A 27,414-nucleotide genomic window follows, 5' to 3' on the forward strand; every position below is an offset into this window, starting at 1 on the left:
TTAGTTACTTCATCCCTTGCTTCCCCAGCAGCTGGCACTTTCCTATTACCTCCAGAGTCTGTGTAGGCCCTGGGCGGTCTCACCTAAAATGCAGGACTGCTGGTTCTATAGTGTAGAGTTATGCACCCTGAGGTCATCACAGAGGACAAGGGGGCAATCTTTACGTCTGGAGAAAAAGAAATTGAATCTCCAAACACGGAAAGGTTTCTTCACAGTAAGAGCTGTGAAAATATGGAATAGACTCCCTCAAGAGTTGGTTCTGGCCAGCTCAGTAGATTGCTTTTAAAAAAAGCCTGGATTCTTTCTTAGATACACAGAATATAACTGGATACTAACATTTATAGGTAAAGTTGATTCAAGGAATATCCGATTGCCACTCGGGGATCAGGAAGGAATTTTGTTCCCAGCAGGATAAATTGTATCATGCTTTGCTGGGTTTTTTTGCCTTCCTCTGGATCAACTGTGGGTATAGGATTATAACTTTTTTTTTTTTTGGTTGATTTTGGATGGACTTTTGCTTTTTTTTCCAACCAGAATAACTGCGTAACTATGTAACTATGGTCCTTCGTTGTACACAATGACATCAGAGTGTGATCAATGGACATTAAATATTGATCCAAATGATTACACTTTTGTTAGTTATTTCACAACTGCATCTGGCTCACAAAACTCATGAGACTAGTTCTCTCCTCTCTCCTGGAGGATAACTAGCATTGCTAATTTTTTTTCTGCCATTGATTGGACCTTCTTCTCTACTGCAGCTAGACCAAGCACCAGCTTTCACACCATAGCCTGGTTGTCTTCAAAATGAGGCCAGAGCTTCTGGCATGTACCTCATCAAGCAGGGTCTTTTTGACTTCCATCGTGTCTACAATGTTCTGGATTTCTCGTGTGTGTTGGGCTGTATGTATCTCTGTTTGTACCTGTCTATACCATCTGTCTGCAATCTACATTTATCGACCATTGCTTGTTTACCCGTTTAAAACTAGGAGTCTGTTTATTACCTGTTTGTCTGCACCAGTCCTGATCACCTGCTTGTCTGTGCTACTTCCTCCGTTATTGAAAGTCATTGCTCAGACCACAGTTCTGTGGACCTTTAAATGCCATTGGCCCTGCCCTGCTATTACCAATGGGTCCACGGAGCTCTTTGACACATAATTTTTATAAAAATGGTGATAGCAGGCAGCTAATTCTACTTCAGAATGTTGAATAAAATTAGAGCTGTCAGTGGTATGGGTGCAGACCATCTCAGAAGGATTCAAAGCTGTGTTGACTTTTTTTTCCCTGATGAACCATTTTAATGAGTACGTTCGTATGATTTTTCTATGTTTTACAGACCTTGCTGCATCATCTGCTGGACACAATCAGGGGAAATTCTGCACATAACTTCAGTCTTTTACTTCTCTGGGCATCACAGGCCAATGCCAACCCTGTAAGTGCAGCTAGATGAATTGTCTCAGCCAAAGTACTATGGTAGAGAAGGAGGATTTGTTTTTTTCTTTGTTTTAGCTTTGGGTGGTGGTGGTCTTTCACATTTGTTTCTAAAAAGATAAGTCTTTAAGAGGACCTGCTCTGTGGAAGTTTTGCCCAAAAGAAAGCAGGTGGAGTGCAAAGAACTAGTCACCAGTATTACCTGTTGTCTCCCTGCAACTGATCTTTCCCCATTACTGTCTTACCATGCCTTGCTCTGCATTGTGTCTCTTTGCGGAGGTGGCCATCTTGGTAGAAGAGCAGGCCTCTGCATCCTAATGCCAAAGCTGCCCTTTTCCCAATGACTAGTTATTTTATAGTTAGTGGGGGAAAGCTTAACGCAACATTAAACCTTTGGTTTTTTTTTATTAAAATAACAAACATGTTACACTTACCTGCTCTGTGCAGTTCCACTTTAAGCCTTTGGAGCCATTTTAAGAATCAGCAGGTAAAAGGTATAGAAATCACAGATCCAAAGAATGAACAAACAGAAGCTGAGAGATCCTTGCATTGCAGATCCTCAAGTACAGCTTCCTCTCCAGGAAGGAGAACAGTGAGCAGCACAGTAGTGATACCCTAAATCTCACTCTTATGAGAATAGTATTCAGAGACAGCTGTGCATTAAAGTGTTACTAAACCCAGGACCCTGCATTCACTAAATCTGGTTTCCCACAGTACACAGAACATGGAAATGCAATTATTTTAGTAAATATAAACTTCTAAATACCTTTTGTTATCAGCAGTTAGAGCAGTCATGTGACTTCTATCCATGTCCAGCAGAACACTGGTTAAAGCTTGTAGGAGTTTTCATTCTCCCCTGATTGTCTTATGAGGCTACAGTACCTCTGATCCTCTGTCTGGACAGTTCGGATTGGCCCTGTGCTGATCACATGCACCCTCTCAAGAAATAACAAACTCTAGCAATACACACCCAACAAAGCACGTGCAGCTTGCCCCCAAGGCTTTGTTCTATCAGCAGAAGGATTGGGCACTGTTGAAGAAGGGGAGGATCAGAGAAGACAGGAACAAACCTTCTTTTTACACAATGTAGAGCATTAACCCCTTAGGTTCCACAGTGACAGAGGAAGACAGAGGAATGCTTAGCCATGTGAAGTACACTTCAGGGAATTCAAAGTAAAATGTACATTATTCAGCGCACTGCTGAGGTGTACGTATCAAATCTAGATCTTTACTACATAGCAAATCTTTACTAGAGAGGGACAGGATTAGATCCCCTGTCTAATTTTTACTGCTGTTGGGAGCTCCAATATTATTATTATTATACAGGATTTATATAGCGCCGACAGTTTGCTCAGCGCTTTACATTATGGTGGGAGGCAGTACACGAGACATCACAGTAACAATACAATTCAATACAAGAGGGGTTCGAGGGCCCTGCTCCTTGGAGCTTACAATCTAGTAGATAGATATTTCCCTAATTTCCCGTCCTGCCGACAATGTTTTAGCAGACAAAAATGAGGGGAACTCTCAAAAAACACAAACAGAAATAATAATAATAATAATAAAAAAAAAAAATGTCTTAGCAGAGTAGAGGATGGCTATAAACCCCGGTCACCTTATTTGTAGTCTTTTCTATAACTTCCTGTCTGGTAAAACTGTTGTCAGCAGCACAGGAATTAGGAGGAAATATCTCTAGCGGAGCACCAGATTTAACCAGAGAGATAGTCCAACTGCATTCTGACACATTTCACCCGGACGGGCTTATTCATAGAGACTGATTTGCCAACTAGGTCATTTTTTGCTAGAAATTACTGTAAACCTTTCAAAAGTACCGTATATATTTTCTGAAAGCAGAAACTTTGGAAAAGAAAATAGTAGTAGTTGCAATTTTTTTATGTTGCACAATAATTTGCACAGCTATATATCAAATGCATATTTACAAGAAAGAATGCACAAAAATGAATTTTAGTGTAAACAAACACAATATTATATCCAGGGCCATTTGTTGCAGGAAAGATCAAGGGATGTAAGTTCCCGAAGTTCCTTCTTTTCCCATGCTCCTGGGGTATCTAGAGGAACAGAAGAGCCTAGGAACCTCCATGAGTGCTGTTTCTGTGAAAGGGGAGGTGCACTTTGAGAACCCCATAAAAGTGATCAAAATTACTTTTATCATAAAGCCCTTCGCTGGATCTTAAAACCAGTACTAATCTTGATTCAACTGGTTGTCTACCATGCCGTTTGTAAATGTACTTTGGTAGACATGTGGTTAAGCCCACCTTATCAGAAGGAGGTCTCTGGGCAGGGACTGTTGCTGCTAGACAGTTGTGGCTGAATAAAGTTTTATCCAGTGACATCATTGGTGTGCGACCTTCCATTTCATCAGATATACAGAGTTTTATTTATTACAGAGTCTGAAGAGCTTTCATTCATTCACTTTTATTCCACCAGAGTATTCTGATTGGATGCTACAGGAGATTACAGACCTAGGCAATACTAACCGCAGACAGTTCTTCTTGAAGACCCTTTTATAAGTGAAGCCAATTGTCTGAAAATGCCTTATTGTTCATTATATCAGGTTGTATTGACTGTAGCAAGCAGATTTTCCCTTCTGCAGAGCAATGACAAGAAGATTCTGATTGGCTGCTATGGACAATAAGCGATGCGTGTTTCTCAGATAAATTAGTATATAGCTTCAGGTGTAATGTGTGTAATATGATTGGAAGACTTTTCAGAATACCAGCAATTCATTAATGTCTTCATCATCTATTTATTTTAGGTTTCATTTTGGACGCTTGCTTTTATCATTTCGGATCCAGAGATTTACAAGAAGGTCATAAGTGAAATTACTTCTGTCTTTGGTGAAAGAGGTAACTATGTTTCAAATGTCTACAAATGTGAAGTCACCAGGTATTATTAAAGTATATCTAAACCTAAAACCAGAAACTCCATAAACTGCAGCTTACCACTGCGGGCTACAGTGGTTTTCTGTTCAGGCTTTTTTTATACTTTATTTCCCCTGGTGATCCTGCCAGTAACACACTTCCTAAGAAATAGGACACTTCAATCTTCCTGCGCTTGGGGAGTGGGCCCAGGGGCGTTAATGGGCTAAGGTCAGACACTTGGCCATCATGGGGTGCACTTGCCTTGCTGCCCTCACAAGACTGGGGAGGTCTAGGAACACTGCAGTAAGGATAAACAAACAGGGAGCGCTCTGGCCTAGTGCATTATCCTTTCAAATAGTGAATTTATTGTAAAAAAGTAAGTATTACACAATGTCATAAAAGGTGCAAATACATCTCTTTTGGTACAGCACGAACAATCTGCAAAGTATCACAGTGTACAGAAACAATGGAACATCTAGAGGCTGACACGTTTCGAGGACTTATCCTCTTCCTCGATAGGCTCTGATAAGTCCTCAAAATGCGTTAGCCTGATGTTCCATCGTTTCTGTACACAGTGATACTTTGCGGATTGTTTGTGCCATACCAAAAGAGAAGTATTTGCACCTTTTATGACATTGTGAGTATAATACTTACCTTTTTACAATAAATTCCCTATTTTTAAGGATAATACAGTAGGCCGGTGCGCCCTCTGTTTGTTTATTGTTACCGCAGTAACACACTTCGTGTCCTAGGGTGACAATGCTCTCCATATATCTTCTATCAGGAAAGGTGTTATCACCGTAGATTGCTCCTCTGATTTAGGGTAGAGAAACCTACACTTATCTTTATTAAAGGGAGGGGGTTGTGTAGTTCAGAGGATATCTCAGAAGGCAGATAATGTTGTTTTGAGAATTCAGTTCAGTACACAAGGACACTAGGACACCAGGCACAAGGACACTGGATTTTTATTGGGATCAACAGGCATTTTCTTTACTTTTACAAATTTTACTTAGCCTAAAGAAAAGAAAACAAATGCAATTGCCATTATGTCTAAAGACTGGTAAGCTACATTTCTTGGGTTTAGAGTTTCTTTTAAGGTACTTATAGGTACCATAAGACATGAAATCCCACATCAGATCCATCTTTGTAAGATTGTTATTTCAATATCCCAATAAAGTGTCGTTCCAGCTTCAAAATGTGTGGAGCATTTTCCTCTAATAATACTTCCTCCTGGTGATGGCATTCACCTTCTCTTCTTATACCCTTGTCCTATAGCTTTTTCCCTGTTCTATAATTGATATTCATGTAGTCCAACCCCCCCAAAAAAATTAATAGTCAACAGTTACAAATACTGTACTTGCTGAGTTTTAATAAAAGGACACTTATCCAGGGATCTAGCACCGCTCTCACCCAGGCCAGTTCTTTGCTGGTCTAAAGGTCCCCAGCTCCGGCATGGTTACTTTGGAATCCTTGCAGCTTCATAGCTGGCTTCCCACTGTGTATGTCCCAGAAGACTGCGGGCAAAGAGAGAGGGAGCCCCTTCTGCCCCGACCGGAAATGGTAGCGGGTACCCATGTAAACTAAGTACCTATTCCCCCCCTCAAAAAATGTCTCCACCAGTGGGAGGGGAGGGAGGAGGAGGCAGAAAAGTGGAATTTCCCCTTTTGAGCAAAGTTCCGCTTTACCTTACTATTGTGTGCCAAATTGTTCATTTGATCTTTATATGATTTATAAAATTGGACATGTATTGGTTTTTAAATGATATTATGTGTTAAAGTATTTTTATACGGGTTCATTCCCAGTATTTCCAGGAATTTAGTTATTGTACAGCAGTGCAGCAGTTTGTGGGAGTAAGTTTTGGTATGGCATTTGCTGCTTTGAGCCCCTAGCTAGCTCGCTTAGGTGGTCCTAACAGTTTTGTTCTTTGTTGGCAGATAAACATGTACACTTGTACTGAGCATCCTTGTATGTTTATTGATGGGGATGAATCTCATGGCACTGGCCTGATCTCTGAAGAGTAAAATCAATCAGATGAGAAAGCCAATCTGTGATTCCTCAAGATTCAGCAGATAGGAGGTATCTGCTGCGTTTTATGAGCACCCAACAGCTTATAATCATTTCCCAATCCAATTTTTAATCGGGAACCCTTAGACAAGGGTATCCCAACTAGTGCTATGTGTTACCCAACAGCTACAAGTATCACCCTGATGTTCAAAAGCCACATGGGGCTCTTTGGTATGGTTCACACAGTCCTCAGACCTCAGCAGTCAGTAGTGGCAGTGGGAACTTTGCTTTGTAAAGGAATAATAGAGGTAATCTCTACTAGCCTCATGTAACGTATCTCCAGTCTCTCCCTGTTTTCTGCAGCATGTCTCCATTATCAACTCATACCTGTAGCATATCCACAGTCACAGTCAGTCATTTCCTGTAATATGTCTACAGTCTTTGAAAGTTGTCCCTAGCATTGCATATACTGGACATTACATGCGACCCATGGGTCATGTCAGGGGACACAGCTGAGACACCCTATACCCTGACACCAATGATCTAATATATATAAAGGGATGTATTTTGGCACCCAAATTCTTACCAATTACAACCCAATTCAATCTTTCGTCTGCAGGAAGCCAACACTTGACTAGTTGCTATAAGCTGGTCAGCCATAATGTTATTATCACTCACAGGTTAAGTGAATAACATTGATCTCCTTACAATGGCATTTAAAAGTTGTGGAATATATTAAGCAGCAAGTAAACATGTCCATGAAGTTGATGTGTTGAAAGCAGAAAAAATGGGCAACTCAGTGTGTTGTGTATGGGGCTGCATAGCTGCAGACCAGTCAGGGTACCCATGCTGACCTGTGCCCACAGCCAAAAGTTCCTACAGTGGCACATGATAATCAGGACTGGACCAAGGAGCACCAGAAGAAGGTGGCTTTGTCTGATAAATCATGTTTCTTACATCATTTGGATGGTCGGGTACATGTGTGTCACTTACCTGGGGAAGAGATGGCACCAGGATGCAGTATGGAAAGAAGGCAGTCAGAAGATGCAGTGTGATGCTTTGGGCAATATTCTGCTGGGAAACCTTGAGTCCTGCCATTCATGTGAATGCTATTTTACATGTACCACCTACCTGAACATTGTTGCTGACCAAGTACACCCTCCATGAAAACAGTATTCCCTGATGGCAGTGGCCTCTTTCAGAAGGATAATGTGCCCTGCCACACTGTAAAAACAGTTCAAGAATTGTTTGAGGAACACAAATAAGGAGTTTGAGGTGTTGACCTGGCTTCGCAATTCTCCAGATCCAAGCATATGTGGGATGTGCTGGAAAAACAAGTCTGATTCATGGAGGTCCCACCTGGCAACTTATGGGACTTAAAGGATCTGCTACTGATTGCTTGGTGCCAGATACCACAGCATACCTTCAGAGGTCTAGTAGAGTTCATGCCTTAATAGGTCAGGGCTGTTTTGGAGGCAAAGGGGGGACCTACTCAATATTAGGTGGGTGGTCATAAAGTTATGGCTGATCAGTGTATTTTCTACTGCAGGCAATGCAGCTTGCTCAAGGATCCACCAGCTTTCTGATGAGACTATCTCTAAGCTCTCCCATCTTGTAAGAAAATTAGATTTACAGTACAATGCAATGCAGTAGAATCTGACCTTTATAATTTAGTAAATCTTCTGCAGGACTAATGGAGGTAAATATCTAGGTATTAGGAAGCAGCTCTAGATGCTAGGAAAATGTACTGTATTTATCCACACTGTGTATGTGCTGGTGATAAAGGTACCACCCATGCTAAGATACAATGCCAGAAATGAAAGGCATACTTGGTGCTGCAACCACCAAGTTTCTTACCCTGAAGCAGCATTAAAGCTCAGGGTAGGTGGCTTAACATTTCCAGCCTGTCCACCTCTTTGATTGATTTTGAGTTCCTACTTGTTTTTACCACATGCTTTTATAAAAGGTACATATATCTGATGATGAGCATGTTCTTCCCTCGCTGCTTATACAGGGTTATTTAATTAGGTGTAGCAGATTTCAACACTTTATTTAAAAAAAACTGAAAGAGATAGAAGAACATTCCGCACATCACTGGACAGAGGAAGCTTCAAAATGTATCATCCTTGAGGTTGTATGCACTCAACATGAGCACCATGTGTTGTGCGACAAACATCAAAACAGTAGACCATTTTTTGCAACTCTCCAATCAACTGCTTCCTAATTAATGATCTGACAGCTTCAACAATTCTATGTCTCAGATCTCAATTTTGGTCTCCAGGATTCAATACATGCAGTAACTGCAACTTGTACGGCTTCATATGCAGACCAGAACACGGCATACCGTCTGAGGTATTCCAAGTTCAACGTATGCATGTGCTGTGGATTTCCTAGGGCACCCTTCAAATGCACCTTGGATACATTCAACATTTTCATCTGATGTGTGAAGATGACCAGTGCTTTTTCTTTTGCATATGCAACCATTTCAGCTAATTTTTTTTTTCATGCCACTGGTAAATTTGCTTATAACGAGACAGCTGTTTGCTGAACCGGCGGCGGAATTCATGCTGCACTTGAACACTTCGCAAACTACAGCACACAAAACGATCTTTCGTGTGGCATCACCATTTTCCTATAAACAAGAAACGGCTCCGATGTGTGGCATTGAATGGAACTTCTAGGAGGGCTTTTAACTTTGACCTTCCTCTATCCAGTGATTCGTGGAATGTGCATATATCCCTTACAGTTTGTTTGAAAGAAAAAGTTAAAATCTGCTCCATCTTTTTGGATAACCCTGTATTATTGTCTGCAGTGCCAGCATTTTAAAGCTCAACTCCAAAAAACAAAAATTTTCACTTACAAAATATTAAATTCCTTTACAACCTTAAAGGATCTACTTTATGTGTGCAAAGTGCTTTTACAAACCAAGATATTACCTTGTAAAAGTAGTGGTGACATCGTCATTGTGTTGTACATAGCCAGAGCAGAGACCATGGCTTTGTGAGGGACCCATCAGGCTCCACCCAATACAGGCTGCCTGCAGAAAATGATAGGAGGCGCCGAGACAAGACCAGTCACCCTGCACATAGGAAGGGATCAGCAGTGATCGGTCTTTATTACATGAAGCTCATGTACTGAGGAAAAGTGTCACACTGAATTACTTCACAGATCTGGAAGAAATATACAAAGTACACCAATAATTCACATTAATCTTGTATTTAGACAATATTTTCTTATCCCGGAGTTCAGCTTTAAAAGAAACCTCTCTATGGAATACATAGTCTGACATTACTGAGCTCTCCTTATGAAAATGAGCCAGCTGACTGACTATTATGCCATTCAGAGGTTTCAACTCTACCTGAGTAACTGAAAGAAACAGCTAGTTAACTAGTATTGTCTGAAGGAAGTCCCCAGTGGCAACCTACATATCTCTCTCAGTGCTACTTTTCTTGGTTATCACTTATACCTGGCAGCACTAGGATCATCAGTTTGAATCCCAACCTCTGCACTATCTGCCTGGAGTTTACATGTTCTCCCTGTGCCTGCGTTGATTTCCTCTGGGTACTTCGGTTTTGGAAGGAAGGAAGGGTGGGTGGAAGGAAGGAAGGTGTGGATGGAAGGAAGGGAGGGGTGGATGGAAGATAGGAAGGAAAGGAGGCGTGGGTGAAAGGAAGGTAGGGGTGGGTGGAAGGAAGGGGTGGGTGGAAGGAAGGAAAGAAGGGGTTGAAAGAAGGGGTGGGTGGGTGCAAGGAAGGAAGGGAGGGAGGGGTGGATGAAAGGAAGGGAGGGGTGGACTTACCATGACTCAGTCAGAAACATCAGAGCTGTCGGCTCTCAGTTTCCCACTCACACCTCCTCTGAAGCTGCACAGATTGGAGTGTGCACGGGGGAGGCAGAGCAGATCCAGCCTCTCTCCCATCTTCTTCTATTGGTGTGGAGGATGGAGGGAGGGGCCGGGCAATGAGAAGAACACAGCGGGTGGTGGGGGGAAGAGGGGGCAAAAAGAAAACGGAATGATCAGGTATGTTCTGTGCAGCGGTGGGGGCAGCGGTGACAAGCAACGATCTCCTGAATGGCTTTCAAAGAAGCAGCTGGAAGCCACTTCTCCTCCTCTCCCTTCTGCAGCTTCCAGCTGCTTCATTGAAAGCATACAGGAGATTGCTGCTCGTCACTGCCCCCACCACCACCCCTCCCACACCCCCCTAGTCCTGGCACTGCTCGCCGCCCCCACCTTATTTCCACTCGTGGGCGAGTGGAAATTTCAAGGACTGCAGAAATGGTTGGCAACTCTCCTCTGGGGGGGGGGCATATTAGTTTTCTTTTCTTTGGCTTTTTCCCCTTTTGTTTTCACCTGTTGATCTGGCCATTAACACACCTCCTGAATTAGTGAGACACCACTCTGAATGAATGAGCACAGAACAGTCAGGGACAGAGGAGTGTTACTTGTGTTAGAAAATTTAAATACACTAAACAAACTGAAGCCAAACTCCAGCTCACACATTAGTCTTCATGCACCCCGGGGCATTTTTACAGCAGCTGTTTTTGGCTTTAGATGTTTTTTCTACAGCCAGTACACACCCCAGCATGTTATCCCATGTGTCCATACACACATAGACCGTAATCATCGTTTTTTGGTTGGAAAACAAACCCAGAACTAGTGGGTTTCTAGAGGAGTTTTTTTAGCTGTAAAACCGCTGTTATGCTGGTAAACATGGTATAACGTGGCAAACCAGCATTTTTTGAGCAGAAAGTTTATTGATTTTTCTTTGTGTGTAAAAAAAAAAAAAACGCAAATGCGGCTAACGCTACTGCAAAAATACTGAAAAACTCACGTTTTTACTGCGACTTTACTCAGCTAACACTACCAGCGTTCGTAAAACACCCAGTGTGCATGGAACCTTATAAATCGTTACAGCAAACAGTTTTTTTGTTTTCTTTTGAGATAAAGGGTTTACATGAATAAATAAAAGTTGGGCATGTTAATCACTCCTGTCCGTGTTAAATGGTTCATCTCATCCATGCAAACTGATACATTCTATTGGAGAGCTTCAGCTTCTGAGAAATAACAGACTTGATGGCTGGGTCACCAGATGAAAATAGAAGAAAGCCCTAACAAGAAAACTAATGTAGCCGTCTAAGAATTGGTACACTACAATATGAACTGCAATATGAACACAATAGGAAATGTTTGCATTTGGGTTTAATATTACTTTAACTTATTAACCACCTCCCATCTGGCCGTTGTATATAAACGGCTGGACGGTGGCACTGCAGGGTCGGGTGTCTGTTTATAAATGGCCTCCCCGCACCCTGCTTGTGCACGCTCCCTGGGAGTGCGCAGCACCCCGATCCAGTGCCCGCTGTGTCCTCCTGACACAGTGAAACACCGATAGTTGGAACGGACCTCTGTACGAGGTCCCGATCATGTGATCGCTGATTGGCCCATCAGTGATCACATGCAAAGTAGTAAGCAAGATGTCACTTGTGACATCATTGCTTACTACGTGTGAAATCTGTGAATGATTACAGAGGTCACATGGTACAAGGCTATTCACAGCAGCCTTGTACCATGTGACAAGCTGTGACCAATCACAGCTCACTCAGTAGTTCTTAATGGCTGCAAGAATGCAGACAGAGAGAAAGAGAAATTATTGCTTTTACAGCCTTTATGGGTGTAAAAGCAATGTGTAAAAAAAAAAAAAAAAAAAAAATCTTCATCACCATGTACTGCTAGGGTGACAGTATGTTAAAAAAATAAATAAATAATAATATAAAAAAAAAATACAAAATGTAAAAAAAAATGTTTAAAAATGATAATTTTTGGCTACAAACTAATTTGGCTTATTGTTTTACTGAAAAGATAACAGAATAAATTCTGGCCAAGATTTATGATGAAATATTATTTATTTGCAAAATTTTATAAGAAAAACACTTTTTTCAAAATTTTTGGACTTTTTCTTTTACATAGCAAAAAAAAATAAAAATCCCAGCGGTGAATAAATACCACCAAAATAAAGTTTTATCTGTCTCAAAAAATGGTAAAAAATTCATATGGGTACAGTGTTGCATGACTGCTGAAAATTGCCCTGGACAGGAAGGGGGTAAAAGTGTCCAGACAGGAAGTGGTTAAACATACTGTCAAGCAAGAGAACTACTTAAAATCGTTATTTTGGATATTTGCTACATATGTTGGGCCTGGGGAAGGTCTGAAAACTGCAGTTCTTTGGACTTTGAGATATGTGGTGTCGGCTCTCTTGCAGTAGCAAGGACTCTGCCATTTGAGTATTCTGTATTCTCCTGCTGGATGAATGTGAAATGTAATCGTGACCACTAGATGGTGGTGGTTGACTGTGGTGGACCTTCCCGTCTCTGTGTTTGGATGGAAGGTTAATTTGTCCTTATGGAATGTTAATCATGGCTTTGAGATTCCCCTTTATCACGGAGGATTTGCGCCTATTTGTAGGACAGAACAATTGTGCTATTTCGAATGAGAAGAATACCTGCCCTGCCAAAAAAAGGCTTGATGCTGTTAGGAAAATATTTGTGCATGTGTTCCATGGAATTTAGATGGCCTTTCATCATGGAACGCCAGTTATTTTTTAACCTTTTAAATTATGTAAATTCTTGGACACATCACTAATGAAAGATGAATGGCAAATATTGCCAAAAATATTGCAAAAATATTATCCTATCATAAGAACAGTAAGAAGAGCGCTGTTCGCTATGCATAGCCCTAGCTATGTCTTAATTAATGGTTTCCGAAGCTTATTTCTCTGGCTTCTGCGGAATTCAGCTTTAATTGATTAAGTTCATCTAAATCTGCATATCTAACATTGCCCTCTCCCTGGGTTGATATTGTCTAAGGGTGGCTCCATTGGTTCTCCAACAAGAGTGGAGAAACCCCAAGACAGGAGGTGTGTTACTGGCCAGATCAACAGGTTAAAATAATGGGGGGAAAAAAACTAAAAAAAGAAATTTAATGCAGCCACAATATTTTGGGATTGGTACACTGCAATATATTCCACTTTTTTCTTTGGGTATAAAATCGTTTTAACAGCAGCAGCTTGCTTAAAGTGTATGTAAACCCTAAAACAAACTGCTCTGATTTGCCCCCCTTTGGTCTGTTTAGTATACCATTGAAAGCATTTAGCTGTCCCGTGCCCTGGGCACATTTCCTGTGTTATCTCACAGAGTCTATTTAGCCCTCCTATTTCTTATCTTGGACTACAGAATGATTAGCTATTATGCTGTAGAAATCTGAGAGTGGTTGAGGTGCACAGGGCTAACTTCCTAACCAAAAGAAAGCCAATCAGGGATTCTCCTGCCCCATTGTTAGGTGCAGGCCTATCAAGCCTGCAGTGGCAGCCAGTTGGAGTTCTCTGTGTCCTCTCTCCCTGAATTGTCCATCAGGCAGGGAGAGAAACAATTTGCAGCTGAGAAAACAACTTGCTGAGGGACTTAACCCCTTCACACCGGCGCCTCCTGGCCCTTTAAGAGTTTCAGAAGCCGGCAGGCAGGATAGGCGGGGTTTAGGGATCTTGTGGCCGCACCTTTCCCGATCATGGTCACATGATCGGGAAAGGTCCCGATCGAAGGAGTGGACCGGGACCTTTCCGTGAGTACCAGACATGTATGCTGGGAGCGCGTAGGGCGCGCGCTCTCAGCACGTTTTTTTTTTAATAGAACGCAAATGTGTGGCCGCTTGGCGTCTAGGCCCAGACGTCGGGAGGCCGCACATTTGTGTGTGGCCGGCATGAAGAGGTTAAAGGGGCCCACCAGTGAAAGCTACACTTTGAATCCCCATTTAAGTCTGTATACACTGATTCACATTAGGACTGCAGTACACTGGGGTGCCCTGACATGGCCTCTATTTGCAAATATGTGCAAACTAAACTCCTTGTTTTAACGTGAACTGTTCGGGTAATTCGGTCTGTTGCAGGCTGGCAGGGGATGCACTGGATACCTTCGCTGCCATTGTGCTATTGTTGGGTGTCCAGTACATCTCTATACCTTTTTAAGGAGCTGTGTGCTCACTCCAGGCATACTTGCCCCCAATCTATCCATGATTATATACACTCACCTGCTACTTTATTAGTTACACCTTGCTAGTACTGGGTTGGACCTCCTTTTCCCTTCAGAACTGCTTTATTTCTTCATGGCATAGATTCAACAAGGTGTTGGAAATATTCCTCTTCGATTTTGGTCCATATTGACATGATAGCATCACGCAGTTGCTGCAGATTTGTCGGCTGCACATCCATGATGCGAATCTCCCGTTCCACCACATCCCAAAGGTGCTCTCTTTGGATTGAGATCTGGTGACTGTGGAGGCCATTGGAGTACAGTGAAATCATTGCCATGTTCAACAAACCAGTTGGAGATGATTTGATCTTTGTGACATGGTGCATTATCCTGCTGGAAGTAGCCATCAGAAGATGGGTACACTAGTCATAGAGGGATGGACATGGTCAGCAACAACTCTCAGGTAGCCCACGGCATTTAAATGATGCTCAGTTGGTACTAAGGGGCCCAAAGTGTGCCAAGAAAATATCCCCCTTACCATTACACCACCACCAGCAGCCTGAACCATTGATACAAGGCAGGATGGATCCATGCTTTCATGTTGTTTACACCAAATTCTGACCCTACCATCTGAATGCCGCTGAAATTGAGACTCATTAGACCAGGCAACGTTTTTCAAATCTTCTATTGTCCAGTTTTTATGAGACTGTAGCCTCCGTTTCCTGTTCTTAACTGACAGGAGTGGCACCCGGTGTGGTGTACTGCTGCTGTAGCCCATTTGCTTCAAGGTTCGATGTGTTGTGCATTCAGAGATGGCATTCTGCATACCTTGGTTGTAATGAGTGTTTTTTTTTTAGTTACTGTTGCCTTTCTATCATTTTGAACCAGTCTGCCCATTCTCCTCTGATCTCTGACACCAACAATGCATTTTTGTCCACACAGCTGCCGCCCACTGGATATTTTTTATTTATCAGACCATTCTCTGTAAACCTTAGAGATGGCTGTGTGTGACAATACCAGTAGATGAGCAGTTTTTGAAATATTTGGACCAGCCATCTGGCACCAACAGCCATGCCAGGTTCAAAGTCACTTAAATTCCCTTCCTTTCCCATTCTGATGCTTGGTTTGAACTTCAGCAAGTCGTCTTCACCACGTCTAGATGCCTAAATGCATTGAGTTGCTGCCATGTGATTGGCTGATTAGCAATTTGTGTTACCAGGCAATTGAACAGGTGTACCTAATATAGTGGCCTGAGAGTGTATGTGCTTCAACTCTGGAGATTCTCAGAATGTTATAGAATTAGGACTGCAGTACACTGGAGTGCTTTGACGTGGCCTCTGCAGCTCACGTATATATTTATAAATGTGTGCACACAAAACCCCTTGTTTTAACATGAACTGTTAGATAGGGTTAATTTGGGTTGCAGGCTGGCTGGTAAGTGATCGGGGAATTTTTGTTTGTTTTTTGACATGTGTCGCCCTTCCATGTGCTCCTTGCTGCAAAGTTATAGGTTGGGTGGTTGCCATTTGTACTTCACATTCTTTAGTTCTGATAAAGGGGGCAAGTTTTACCCCCCAAAAGAAGATGGCTTTCTTGTGTATCTTCCCTCTGACTTTATATTGGAAAAAATATATTTGTATGTGGACTATTAATTCATGGGGCGGTGCTTCAATCTCAGATTCACTTATTATCTAAATAATAAACTAACTGGGGTTTTATCCCAATCTATCCTAACTACAATCGGCATACACTTGAACTACTTAGCACTTTATTCTGGGACACATTATAGTTGCAGATTTTTTTTTTCTTTTGTTACATACTAATTGTTGCACCAAGGGTTAAAATATCTTTTGCTGGCAGCTTGCTGGAGAAGGGGACCATTGCTGTCACACAGGAGATTAGGTCTCCATCATTCCAAAACTCCCCCTGCAGAATGCATCAATCAACAGTGCTGCTCAGGAAACGTGATTACTATAGGTCTATTCATTTGGCATGCGCTATTGCCCTTTGAATTGATTTACACACAAAAGCCCTCTGCTCATTTATGTCCTGTTCCTGATGAGTAAACTTTATACAAAAATGTATTGCATTTCTTATTTGATGGAGCAAATGGCTCACTTTAATGTTTGGGTCTCTCTTTGGCCAGGTCAGCATCATTTGAGTATTACTGCAGTTGATCTGAAGAAAGTCCCATATGTGAAGTCCTGTGTCCTGGAGGCCATAAGGCTGAGGTCCCCAGGAGTTATTACCAGGAAAGTGGTAAAACCATTGAAAGTTTATGTAGGTATTTATTCCAAACATTCTGCAAAGTGTATTAACCAATCTGAAATTATTGTTTTATTCATACCTTCCTACTCTAGTAGAAGATGGAATTGCAAAAATTAAAGTACACTACATTGCCAAAAGTATTGGGACGCCTGCCTTTACACACACATGTACTTTAATGGCATCCCAGTCTTAGTCCGTCTGGTTCAATATTGAGTTGGCCCACCCTTTGCAGCTATAGCAGTTTCCATTCTTCTGGGAAGGCTGTACACAATGTTTAGGAGTGTGTCTATGCAAAGGTTTGACCATTCTTCCAGAAACGTATTTGTGAGGTCAGGCATTGATGTCGGATGAGAGGGTCTGGCTCGCAGTCTCCGCTCTTATTCATCCCAAGGGTGTTCTTTCGGGTTGAGTTCAGGACTTTGTGCAGGCCAGTCAAGTTCTTCAACCCCAACCTCGCTCATCCATGTCTTTTTGGACCTTGCTTTGTGCACTGGTACTCAGTCATATTGGAACAGGAAGGGGCCATCCCCAAACGGTTCCCTAAAAGTTGGAAGCATGAAATTGTCCAAAGTGTCTGGTATGCTGACTCCTTAAGAGTTCCCTTCACTGGAACAAAGGGGCCAAGCCCAACCCCTGAAAAACAACCCCACACCATAATCCCCCTCCACCAAACTTTACACTTGACACAATGCAGTCAGGCAAGTACTGTTCTCCTGGCAACCGCCAAACCCAGGTCAAATGTCCATTGGATTGCCAGACAGAGAAGCATGATTCGTCACTCCAGATAACACGCCTCCACTGCTCTAGAGTCCAGTGATGGCGTGCTTTACACCATTGCATCCGACGCTTTGCATTGTACTTGGTGATGTAAGGCTTGGATGCAGCTGCTCGGCCATGGAAACCCATTCCATGAAGCTCTCTACACACACATGAAGCTCTCTGTTGTTGTGCTAATCTGAAGGCCACACGAAGTTTAGAGGTCTTTAGCTATTGATTCTGAAGACCGTTGCCAACTTCTGTGCACTGTGCGCTGCAGCATGCCATCTGTTCTCAGCTGCATAAGGGGCTTAGAGAGTAGGGGGTGTTGACTAAAAGGGGGATGTGTCAGCAGGAGCCAGAGGAACAGCAGTACACTGATCTTCCCAGTGAGGAGCTGTGCATCACAAGTCTGATTATTAAAGGACAGGCATTCTGTGCTCCTAGCATAGCCATAAAACTGACCATTGTGGGATATCTGTGTTCTTCTGCCTAGTGTGGTCAGTTTGAAATAGAAGAGCAGGGAGTGACTGGCAGGAACACCATGTATTTCACACAAAGGAAGCCTTTGGAAAAAGAAGTAGCCTAATAACATTTACTTTTTACCCTTATTTGCACAGAACAAATGTATGCAAGCAGATACCAAATATGGCAAACCTCATAATTGCAGACATCTATGAAGCGGGGACAGGTTACACTACCCAGAATTGTCCATAGGCGGTGATTTAAAGGCCTTTACAGCTATGAATTTTGAGTTAACAGTAAATGATGGTGCTAGAATTACTTCTCTCATTCTAGCATGCGAGAGCGATACCAAATATATGTTGCACAAACGTTGCTTATGTGCAACATACTCACATGTTTGCTTCATATGTGTGTAAGGCTGGTGCCTTAATTTTCAAGCTTTTAGGTAGGGTCTTTTTTTTTCCTTCAAATTCTTTATTTTATTAAGCTTTAATGTTTCATGTTATTTTTACTTTATTGCTATCAGAATGGGACTGCCTACCCACCCCTATGACAGTACACATGATGTACTCTGGTGCTCAAACTTCTGTACTAAAGGTTTTTAGGCGATAAAAGGTGCCAAGCAAATGGCGCAGGTGGGCTTAGGTTTTCTCTTCTTTTTGTTTCTTTAAAGTCCAACTGAATTAGTTTAAATCGGCAGAATACATTACAAGTACAGCAAATGAATGTCTAAAGTTTTTACAGTATTTCTTTTTTCTTTAGAAAGTAGCCACATCATGAGTGGAAAAGCCCAGCCACTGCCAGCATGCTGTAGCAAAAGGACCCTTGCTGTCTAAGGGGAAGCAGTGGTCTCTCAGTAGCGGTCTAACACACCTTCTACTGAGTCAGACCCAGGGGCGGACTGACAACTCATGGGGCCCCTGTGCAATAGGGGATCATGGGGCCCCTGTGTCCTTGCCCACACCCAAAAAAGCCTATGAAAAAGGTACCAGGGACATCTCATGGGGCCCCCTACTGACCCCGGGCCCTCGGGCAGTGCCCGAGTGCTCGAATGGTCAGTCCGCCCGTGGTCAGACCTATAGCTCATACTCCCTGCTGATTGGAGACCTCTAGCTCTGACTCAGCAGGGGGCATGTCACCTCTGCAGTGAGACCAGTGCTTGCACACAGAGATTAACATGCTGGCATAGGGCAGGGCTTTCTAAAGAGTGCAAACAAATAAGATTATACACATTTTTTGTTTGGATGCACCAAGAATGTGCATGGAACTCTATACTCCAATCTGTCTGATTGTTGCCTACTCTGTCCACTTTTAGACAATCCCTGAAAACCCATCTCTTCAGGGAAGTCTATCCTGCTGTCAGCTCCGAGGAGCAGGGCCATTTTGTATTGAACTGTATTATTGCTGTATTGTCTCCCTTTTATATTGTAAAGCGCTGAGCAAACTGTTGGCACTATATAAATCCTGTATAATAATAATAATAATAATGTCTTTCGCTAATTTAAACTGATCTGTAGGTAACATGCTACTTGATCATTCTATGTTTATGTGTCTTCAGTTTCTTCCCTTTGTATTCACATCTGTGCATTGCATTCAATAAAAGGAGTCTATTGCCTTTGCTTCTGTATTGTGCTTTCACTTAAAATCACAGGTCAAAGCTTGGCAGTCTGCCTGACACAACCCATTGCTTTATTTATTCTTTCTGCAGAATTATGAGATTCCTCCAGGGGACCTGTTGATGTTGTCTCCATATTGGATTCATCGGGACCCAAAATATTTTCCAGATCCTGAAAAATTTAAACCAGTAAGTTACCAAATGGGCGCACTGGAACACATGTGTAAGGTGACTTTGCTATGCAATGTTAAAGATAAACTAAGGATCTAAAGCCAAATTCCACCCAGCAGCTAAAGCACATTTAAGGGACATACAGTATATGTGAACTGTTTAGCCTGTCAAATAATTTTCAGTTCTGTTCAGCCATTCACACATTCTACCACACATATTCAGTACAGCTTAGTCACCTTCCCACCCCCATTTGTGACTTAGACAATGAAGAAGCAGCAAAACACTCCTGAGGTCATCCATGTGTCCATTCCCCACTAGTCAGCAAGCTTCCACAGTTAGGGCCCCTGTACCCAGGCTTTTGTATACATCAGAATGGCCTTGATCTCCAGTTAATGGAAATGCAAAGGCAGCTTAGAAAATATTGATGAGATGATGCCGAAGCCATTAAAGGCAAACGTATCTACAGGGTTTCAAGATATGGGAATGATGGGCAAATAAACCCCTCTCTGAGTTTTAGATGTATTCCTTATTATAAACCTATATTATTTTATTATTATACAAAGAGTAAACTGCAAATTAACAAAAATTATTTAAATAAATAATTTAAAAACTCAGAAGGATTTTGCACAAACATTGGACCACTGCATTTTTAAAGTCCAGCAACACACTGACAGACTGAAGTTCGTATATCCATAAGACCCAACACCCAAACTCAAGTCAAGTAACTTGGTATGTGTGGTGTAGTGAGGAATGCAAAGACCTGTACATTGGGGAGACCAAGCAACCTCTGAACAAATAAATAGCCCAACAATGGAGGGCAAATTTTACATTTTAAGACCTTCCTTCAAGAACAGGGCAGTGCACAGTTTGGACAGAGGACAACTGGTTTGCAAGAGGCATGAAAGAGGTCATCTACTTCAAACTGGAACAACCATCTCTAAACAGAGATGGGGGTCTATGACACCATCTGTTTCCTACATATGATGCCGTTTAAAGTCTCTACCCTGGCGATTTGAATGAAATTGAATCACATCTTCAGCCATGTAAATTGGATTAACACATACTGTATATATGTAAATTTATGACACCAAGTGTGAAAATATGTTCTCTAGAGCAAGGTGGTTCCAGGATTTTCACACCTTGCATTGTGTTCTTGGACAGTCCTCACATTCCTTGGTGGTTGGATTAAAGCTATGCTATGCTTGGATAAGCTATGAAACATCTTCATCCTTACAAAATGAGTCTAGTTAAATGTGACTAACTACTTGTACAAATAATGGGCACAGTGGAAATTCCTCATATTGGCACCAGAAGGTATGCAGATTCAGAAAGGTAACTGCAGGGACTTCCAACAACAGAGAGTTCTAGATATAGCACTACTTCTGAATGAGCCAATGTTTTTGGGGCCTTTCTCCCCTACCTCACATTCAGGCAAATGGTATTTTCACAGGCCTCCAGATGGCTCAATAAACAGTCTAGGGGTTTTGGTTATTGGTGTTTATTTTAGGAACATTGAACTTGGATAGGAAGTGGGGGTGCATGGGATACCCAGAACTGAAGCAAACTGTCAAACCTCAAACAGACAATAGAGGACCTGATAAGTCTCTGGTTGCTCTAATCCAAACTGAGAACTATGCTCCACAACAAGGGGATGGTAGTGCAGCAGCAACAAGGGATAAAAGTACAAAGTGGTTGTCTTTACCACACGGGACCTGGCTGTATTGCATGGCACCTGGCTGCTCTGGTCCCAAGGTTAGAGATCTAGCATACTCCGGTCTGTTTTGCACTGCACTTGAGCTACACTTGGTTCCAGACACATGAGGCATTGCACTTCACTGTCCTCTCCCATATGGGTAACGGCTGGTTTGTAATCGCCCTCAGTCCCTTTAAGAAGCTCCTAGGATCCAGAGGGCTGCTGTCTTGGTCTTTTGCTGGAAAAGTTGCTTCTGACTTGGCTAGGAGTCTACAGCTAAGCCTAGCTGAAGTTAAAGCTTTGTGAGTTCCTGAATCCCTCTCCTTCTCCTCCACTCCTCCTATGTGCCCCAAGGAGCAGAGCCCCAAGCACAAGGGTCACTCCTGACTGCTGAACTCCATGGACTCTGCACCCAGACTGCAAGGCTTCAGAATATTTATGGGCTGCTTCCCCACCTTGTGGGCCTGCCTTCCTAGGAATCGGTGGAAGTTCCATGAATATTCAGACTGCAACCTCTGTTCCCCCACCCACCATGTTCTGGAGACTTCCAGTGAGTTCAGAAAGGTAAGTGTAGAGATCTCAGCAACAGAGAGTTCTAGATGTCGCACTTTCCTCCGAATGAGCCGCTGGTCTTTGGGCCTTTTTCTCCCTCCTTCCTCCACCTCTCCTCCTCTTCTCCTTTTTGCCTGAAGGAGCAGAGCCCCCGGCAAAAGGGTCACCTCCCGACTGCTGGACCCTGGATTCTGCACCCAGACTTCAGAACATTTATGGGCTGCTTTCCCACCTTCTTCGCCAGCCTTCCCAAGGATTGATGAAAGTTCCATTAATATTCAGACTGCAGCCTCTGTTCCCCCACCCACCATGTTTTGGAGACTTCCAATCAGTTCCAGAAGACAGGAGGAGGTAACAAGGCCACAGCCTGTAAAGCTCTGCACAGCCTCCTAAACAACAATGCACCCTTGCACCACTGCCAACAGGAGAGCCAACTAAGTTTTACTTTAACCAGCAACTAGGAGGGTGCTACATAAAGGAGCAAAATAAATGGTCAGGTAGTCTAATTCTCCAGCGTCTACCAAAATCTTCAAAAGTCATTTTGAATGGACTGACCCTTTAGCCACCCTCTTGACTAAGATCAACTGTATTATCTGTTCTTCTCAGTGTCCAGTAGGGGTACTCTGCTGTCATTATGGGACTCCCTGCAGTGTTACACACCCCCTGTGGTGGTGACCTGGAGTTGCTCCTAGTATCACTATGGGTTTGGGACCCCACTGTGAGAATAGGCCCTAGACTAGGCCTTTTGGTCGAGACCAGGGCAACTTTTTTTTTTTACCAGGCTGTAACGCCTAGCCATTTTATGTAGACCTTTTGGTCTAAGTAGCCATTAAACTGGCAACTTTTTCTTATTTTTTATTTATTGATGTCCATGTATTGTCAGCACATTTATTTCTGTGTCTTTTTTTACTCCTATAGATGTTAGGGTGTGGGTCTTTGGAAGATATGTGACCCTCAAGTTCTAACCCCCCTTGTCTTGGGGGTGTTTTTAATATCTCTATCATCATCTATGCTGTTCTGTAATACTAGCATACCCAAGGCTGCCCAGTCTTTATTTCTGGCTACATAGGTTACAAATAATAGACCTCTAGCTTGGAGGGGAGTTCGGTATAGCTATAGATCCCATGACCTGGATAAATGAGAGATTTCACAGACAATTTAAAAACCAATATCACAGGGCCCTTTGTCATTCTTATCTCATATTCGAAAATGGCTCATGTCAAATATATCTGTACAATAAATAAACTGGGATGCCATATATTATATACAGTATGTTTGCATGCAAAATATTTCATTCAAGCTATTTGGTAATATGAGACAGAAAAAGATGCAAAACCCTGTGTTTTTTGGTTTGTAAACAATTATGTCTGTACAATAAATGCTATATGTTTATGACTCACTTGGTGAGGGGTTTATTTACTCATCATTCTTTATCTTGTAACCCTGTTGGTGACTATGAAGTGGTTAGAGGAGGGGGCTGTACACAGACACGGGTGGCAAGAGATCTCTAAAACTCAACTCCAGGTATGGTTTGTTTTGCATAGCTTGGCCCAATGTAAGTATGCATATTCCATACCTGTGGGACGGAATTCCTGTTAAAGTGGATAATCACTGTAGTAGCCGCCATTGTTACAGTGGTGCTTGCTGTGTTTAAGTTGGATTCCAGGTATGGTATGGATTATTTTACATAGTTACAATGATCCAACTTGAACCAATGTAATCCATATTCCATACCTGTGAAATCCCTTCAGAAGCTGGAAATTACTGTAGTATACACCTCTACTCCAGGGATCACCACTGTCTTCCAGATCCCATGCTGAGTGGTTCTCTTGCTGCATAGTAACCACAGAGGTTCACTCACTCAGCATCGGTGCCATTAAGAGAACACTTTTCATTTTCTCAATGTATGCAAAACATTCTCTGATTGGATGAGGGGGTGGGGCAATGATGTCACAATCTCCACCTCGTCCATTTACAGAACATCTTGTATTCATCTAGAAAATGCAAGGCATTCTGTAAATGGCACAGGGGGTTGAGTGAGTACCCCCCTTTGGTTACTTTGTAGCAGGGCAGCCTCTCAGCATAGGATCCAGAAGACAGTGGAGTAGCAGCAAATACTACAAAACAGGGGCGGACTAACAACTCATGGGGCCCCCGGGAAATAGGGGATCATGTGGCCCCTGTGTCCTTGCCCACACTATAGCCTATAAAAAAGGTACCAGGGGCATTTCATGGGGCCCCCTACTGACCCCGGGCCCTCGGGCAGTGCCCGAGTGCTCGAATGGTCAGTCCTCCTCTGCTACAAAAGGAATCCCACAGGTTCAGCGCTTAACAGAATGAAGGTAGACATTACAGTTACAATACAATTTGGTACAAGAGGAAACAGAGGGCCCTGCTTGTTAGAGCTTACAATCTAGGAATATGCATAGTTACATTGGTTCACGTTGGATTGTTGTACTTATGCCAAAAATCCACACCTGGACTTCAACTTAAAGTTTTAGTATTGCTCTTTGCCTATCTTTTTTTGTTAAATTTTCTGGAAATTTTCTGATTTTCCATTTTAAAGAAACACTGTGACAGACGATTCATTCCAAAACCCTTATCATAAGATTATATGTGCACTTAATGGGATTTATGCATGTTATTTACCTGTAAAAGCCTCCCTGAGACTGTTGCTGGGCACCACCATCTTGGATGTAATGTCAGTAGACCCAGCAGACTGAAGTGACACTATAGTATTTTTTAATCACCCCCCAGTGGCTGCATAAAAGGTTATGAAGAAAGGTGAAGAGAGGGATTGAGGAGCTGGGCCAGCACAGAGAGTAATTAGACAAGAAGAGAGGGGCAAGGAAGGAGGCTATACTATGGAATTGATTTTTCTCTGGTATAGTAAAATTTCTACCAAGCTCAAAGCCACATTGCAAGTGAATAAAAAAAATAATTTATGGTAACGAAACTTGTTGCTAAAAAAGAGAAAAGCTCAGTGACCGTCATTTCATATCTAGGAAGGGAAAGTTGAGATTATTTACTTAAGGCCTCATTGGAAAAACTGTGCTTTCTTCCCACAGGAACGCTGGACGGAGGAGATGGTAGACAAGAATGTTTTTCTGGCTGGCTTTATTGCTTTTGGTGGAGGGAAATATCAGTGTCCTGGCAGGTCAGTGTAACTTCATGACATGGAAAAGGACTTGTTAATAAAAACTGCTGCTAAAAAAAATAGTGGCCCTTGTAACACCCAATCAGAATCCAGCTAGCATTGTTCTGGTGCAGGTGAGAAAATGTGAAGAGGTATCTGATTGGTTGCCTTAAGGGCTTGTGTACAATTTGGTAGCCCTCTGCAGAGCGATCCAGGGTGGATCACTTTTTCAAGGGCATTTGACAGGCAGCGAGGAGGTGTTATGCTGCCTCCTCACCATATGATTTAACTCCTTAAAGCTTGCACTTGCAGCATAGCCCCATTCACTTCGGGCTTGGCGCCTCTTTCCCCATCCCTTTTCTCTTTTGTAGCCCCATTCACTTGAATGAGTACACTCAGCAAGCAGTATTGCCAAATGCGACTGGGAATGTGGATAATTTTGCTACATTGTGATGCAAACCATCATGTGTATGTTCTCATTTATGCCTTGATTTGAAGGGGGGGGGGGTGTTAAAAACACAGCTCAACCATCTGTTTTTAACTAACCCCACCCACAAGTGTAAACAAAGCTTTTGAGCATTTTTAGATACTTGAATTATAATGGGCAGGAAATGAATATTTCTTAATAATATAGATTATTAAAGCTGGCCAAGCACTTTTAGTTTTTGGCCAGCTTTGTGGGCTGAATGAAAAAACGAACAGATTCCACACAAACAAGCTGGATGGAGGAATTTCACCCCCTCTGCCTTTGCAGGTCCTCTGCAGCCACTGATTCAGAGAAGTTTCCCTTTGACATGCAAGGATGGCCACACACTGATCAAAATTTGTCCGGTCACTGTTGAACCAATCCAGTGTCGATCAGTGCATGGCTATCTTTAGGTTTATAATGAACTTGTTAGGACAGAAATATGGGAGATGCCTTTGCTGGCTTGTTTGAAAAGTGCTGTCTCAGAGGCTGTCATCTCAGTCGTGCTTCCACTACATAGTATGACACCATTCACAGTCAGTGAATCGTCTGAAGGTCGATATACACATATTTCTTTAGTTTGTCATTGTGGTAGGGCAGAGCAATGGCTCAGGTTCAGCATTTGTTTTATATGGCATGGAGGATGTCGTCATATTTCTGTATGATGAGTTCACAGTTTATCGTACATCACGGGACACAGAGCAGGCTATTCATGACTATTTGGGTTATAGGCCGCCTATAGGTGAATGGACACTGGCCGACCAATCGGGAGGCCCTCCCCTATATCTTCACCTCCGCAACATCTCCAAGATACGGCCGTTCTTAACCTCGGAAACCACTAAGCAACTTATCCACTTCCTTGTTATATCTCACCTTGACTAATGTAACTCCCTCCTCATTAGCCTACCTAATCGCAGGCTATCCCTTCTTCAGTCTATCATGAATGCTGCTGCCAGACTCATCTACCTTACTAACCGTTCTGTATCTGCCACCCCTCTCTGCCAATCCCTCCACTGGCTTCCCATTGCCCAACAGATAAAATTCAAGACATTAACAATAATATATAAAGCCATTTATAACTCTGCCCCAAATTACATTACCAATCTTGTCTCCAAATATCACCCAAATCGTACTCTCCGCTCCTCGCACGACCTCCTGCTCTCTAGCTCCCTTGTCTCCTCCTCCCATGCTCGTCTCCAGGACTTCTCCAGAGCTTCCCCCATCCTCTGGAATTCTCTACCCCAATTTATCACACTATCGCCTACTCTGCTCACTTTTAGGCAATCTCTGAAAACCTATCTCTTCAGGGAAGCCTATCCTGCCCTCAGCTAATAACAGAATCTTTTACTCTTCCTACCAGTCCATCCCCCACAGTTACTACCTTTTGTACCACTAGCCCCTCCCTCCTAGATTGTAAGCTCTAAGGAGCAGGGCCCTCCTATCCCTTGTATTGAACTGTATTGTTGCTGTATTGTCTCCCGTTATATTGTAAAGCGCTGAGCAAACTGTTGCCGCTATATAAATCCTTTATAATAATAATAATAATATTAATATAACTCCTCCTATATAGGAAGTACTTCCTTTTTTAGCCAGTGTCTGTAAGGTGGATAGTCACTGAAAGTGTTGCTGAGATCTTGGAGCATGCCTGAAAGTTCCTTTGGAGAATCCTGGACTTTAACCAGATCCATTCAGAAAGCTGTGAGCCAAAATGGATGGTACCCGAGCCTCGCTGAATAAGGAGAAGAATCCTCAAGGTTTAGCCTGTAATGCAGCCTTACGACACTGGTCCCCACGTAGATGGGACCCTGTACAGTTTTAAATCTGACCAAGGCGCTTGCAGCGGGGTGCTATACGGGTCCAAGGCAGTGGCCCCTCGGCATGGGACTGAATCCTTGAAGGTCTGTATGTCAATGCCCGTCATGATGGGTGAAGGTTAGTGCCTGACGGAAGTCA

At 42.6% G+C, this 27,414-nt stretch overlaps 1 protein-coding gene across 1 annotated transcript in view; it reads left to right on the forward strand.

Annotated features, from left to right (window-relative positions):
* LOC149455785 (24-hydroxycholesterol 7-alpha-hydroxylase-like) overlaps window positions 1–27,414 on the forward strand; it is a 116,825-nt gene that overhangs the window by 51,733 nt on the left and 37,678 nt on the right. Inside the window, exons 6-10 of the mRNA XM_089685902.1 lie at window positions 1,337–1,432; window positions 4,208–4,298; window positions 16,486–16,619; window positions 19,537–19,632; window positions 24,928–25,016. Coding sequence (XP_089542028.1) covers window positions 1,337–1,432; window positions 4,208–4,298; window positions 16,486–16,619; window positions 19,537–19,632; window positions 24,928–25,016 — 506 coding nt within the window. The remainder of the gene's footprint in view (window positions 1–1,336; window positions 1,433–4,207; window positions 4,299–16,485; window positions 16,620–19,536; window positions 19,633–24,927; window positions 25,017–27,414) is intronic.

The sequence above is a fragment of the Staurois parvus genome, unplaced genomic scaffold (assembly GCF_062004578.1).
Source record: "Staurois parvus isolate SC_StPar_1 unplaced genomic scaffold, SC_StPar_1.0 ptg000388l, whole genome shotgun sequence".
Taxonomy (NCBI): domain Eukaryota; kingdom Metazoa; phylum Chordata; class Amphibia; order Anura; family Ranidae; genus Staurois; species Staurois parvus.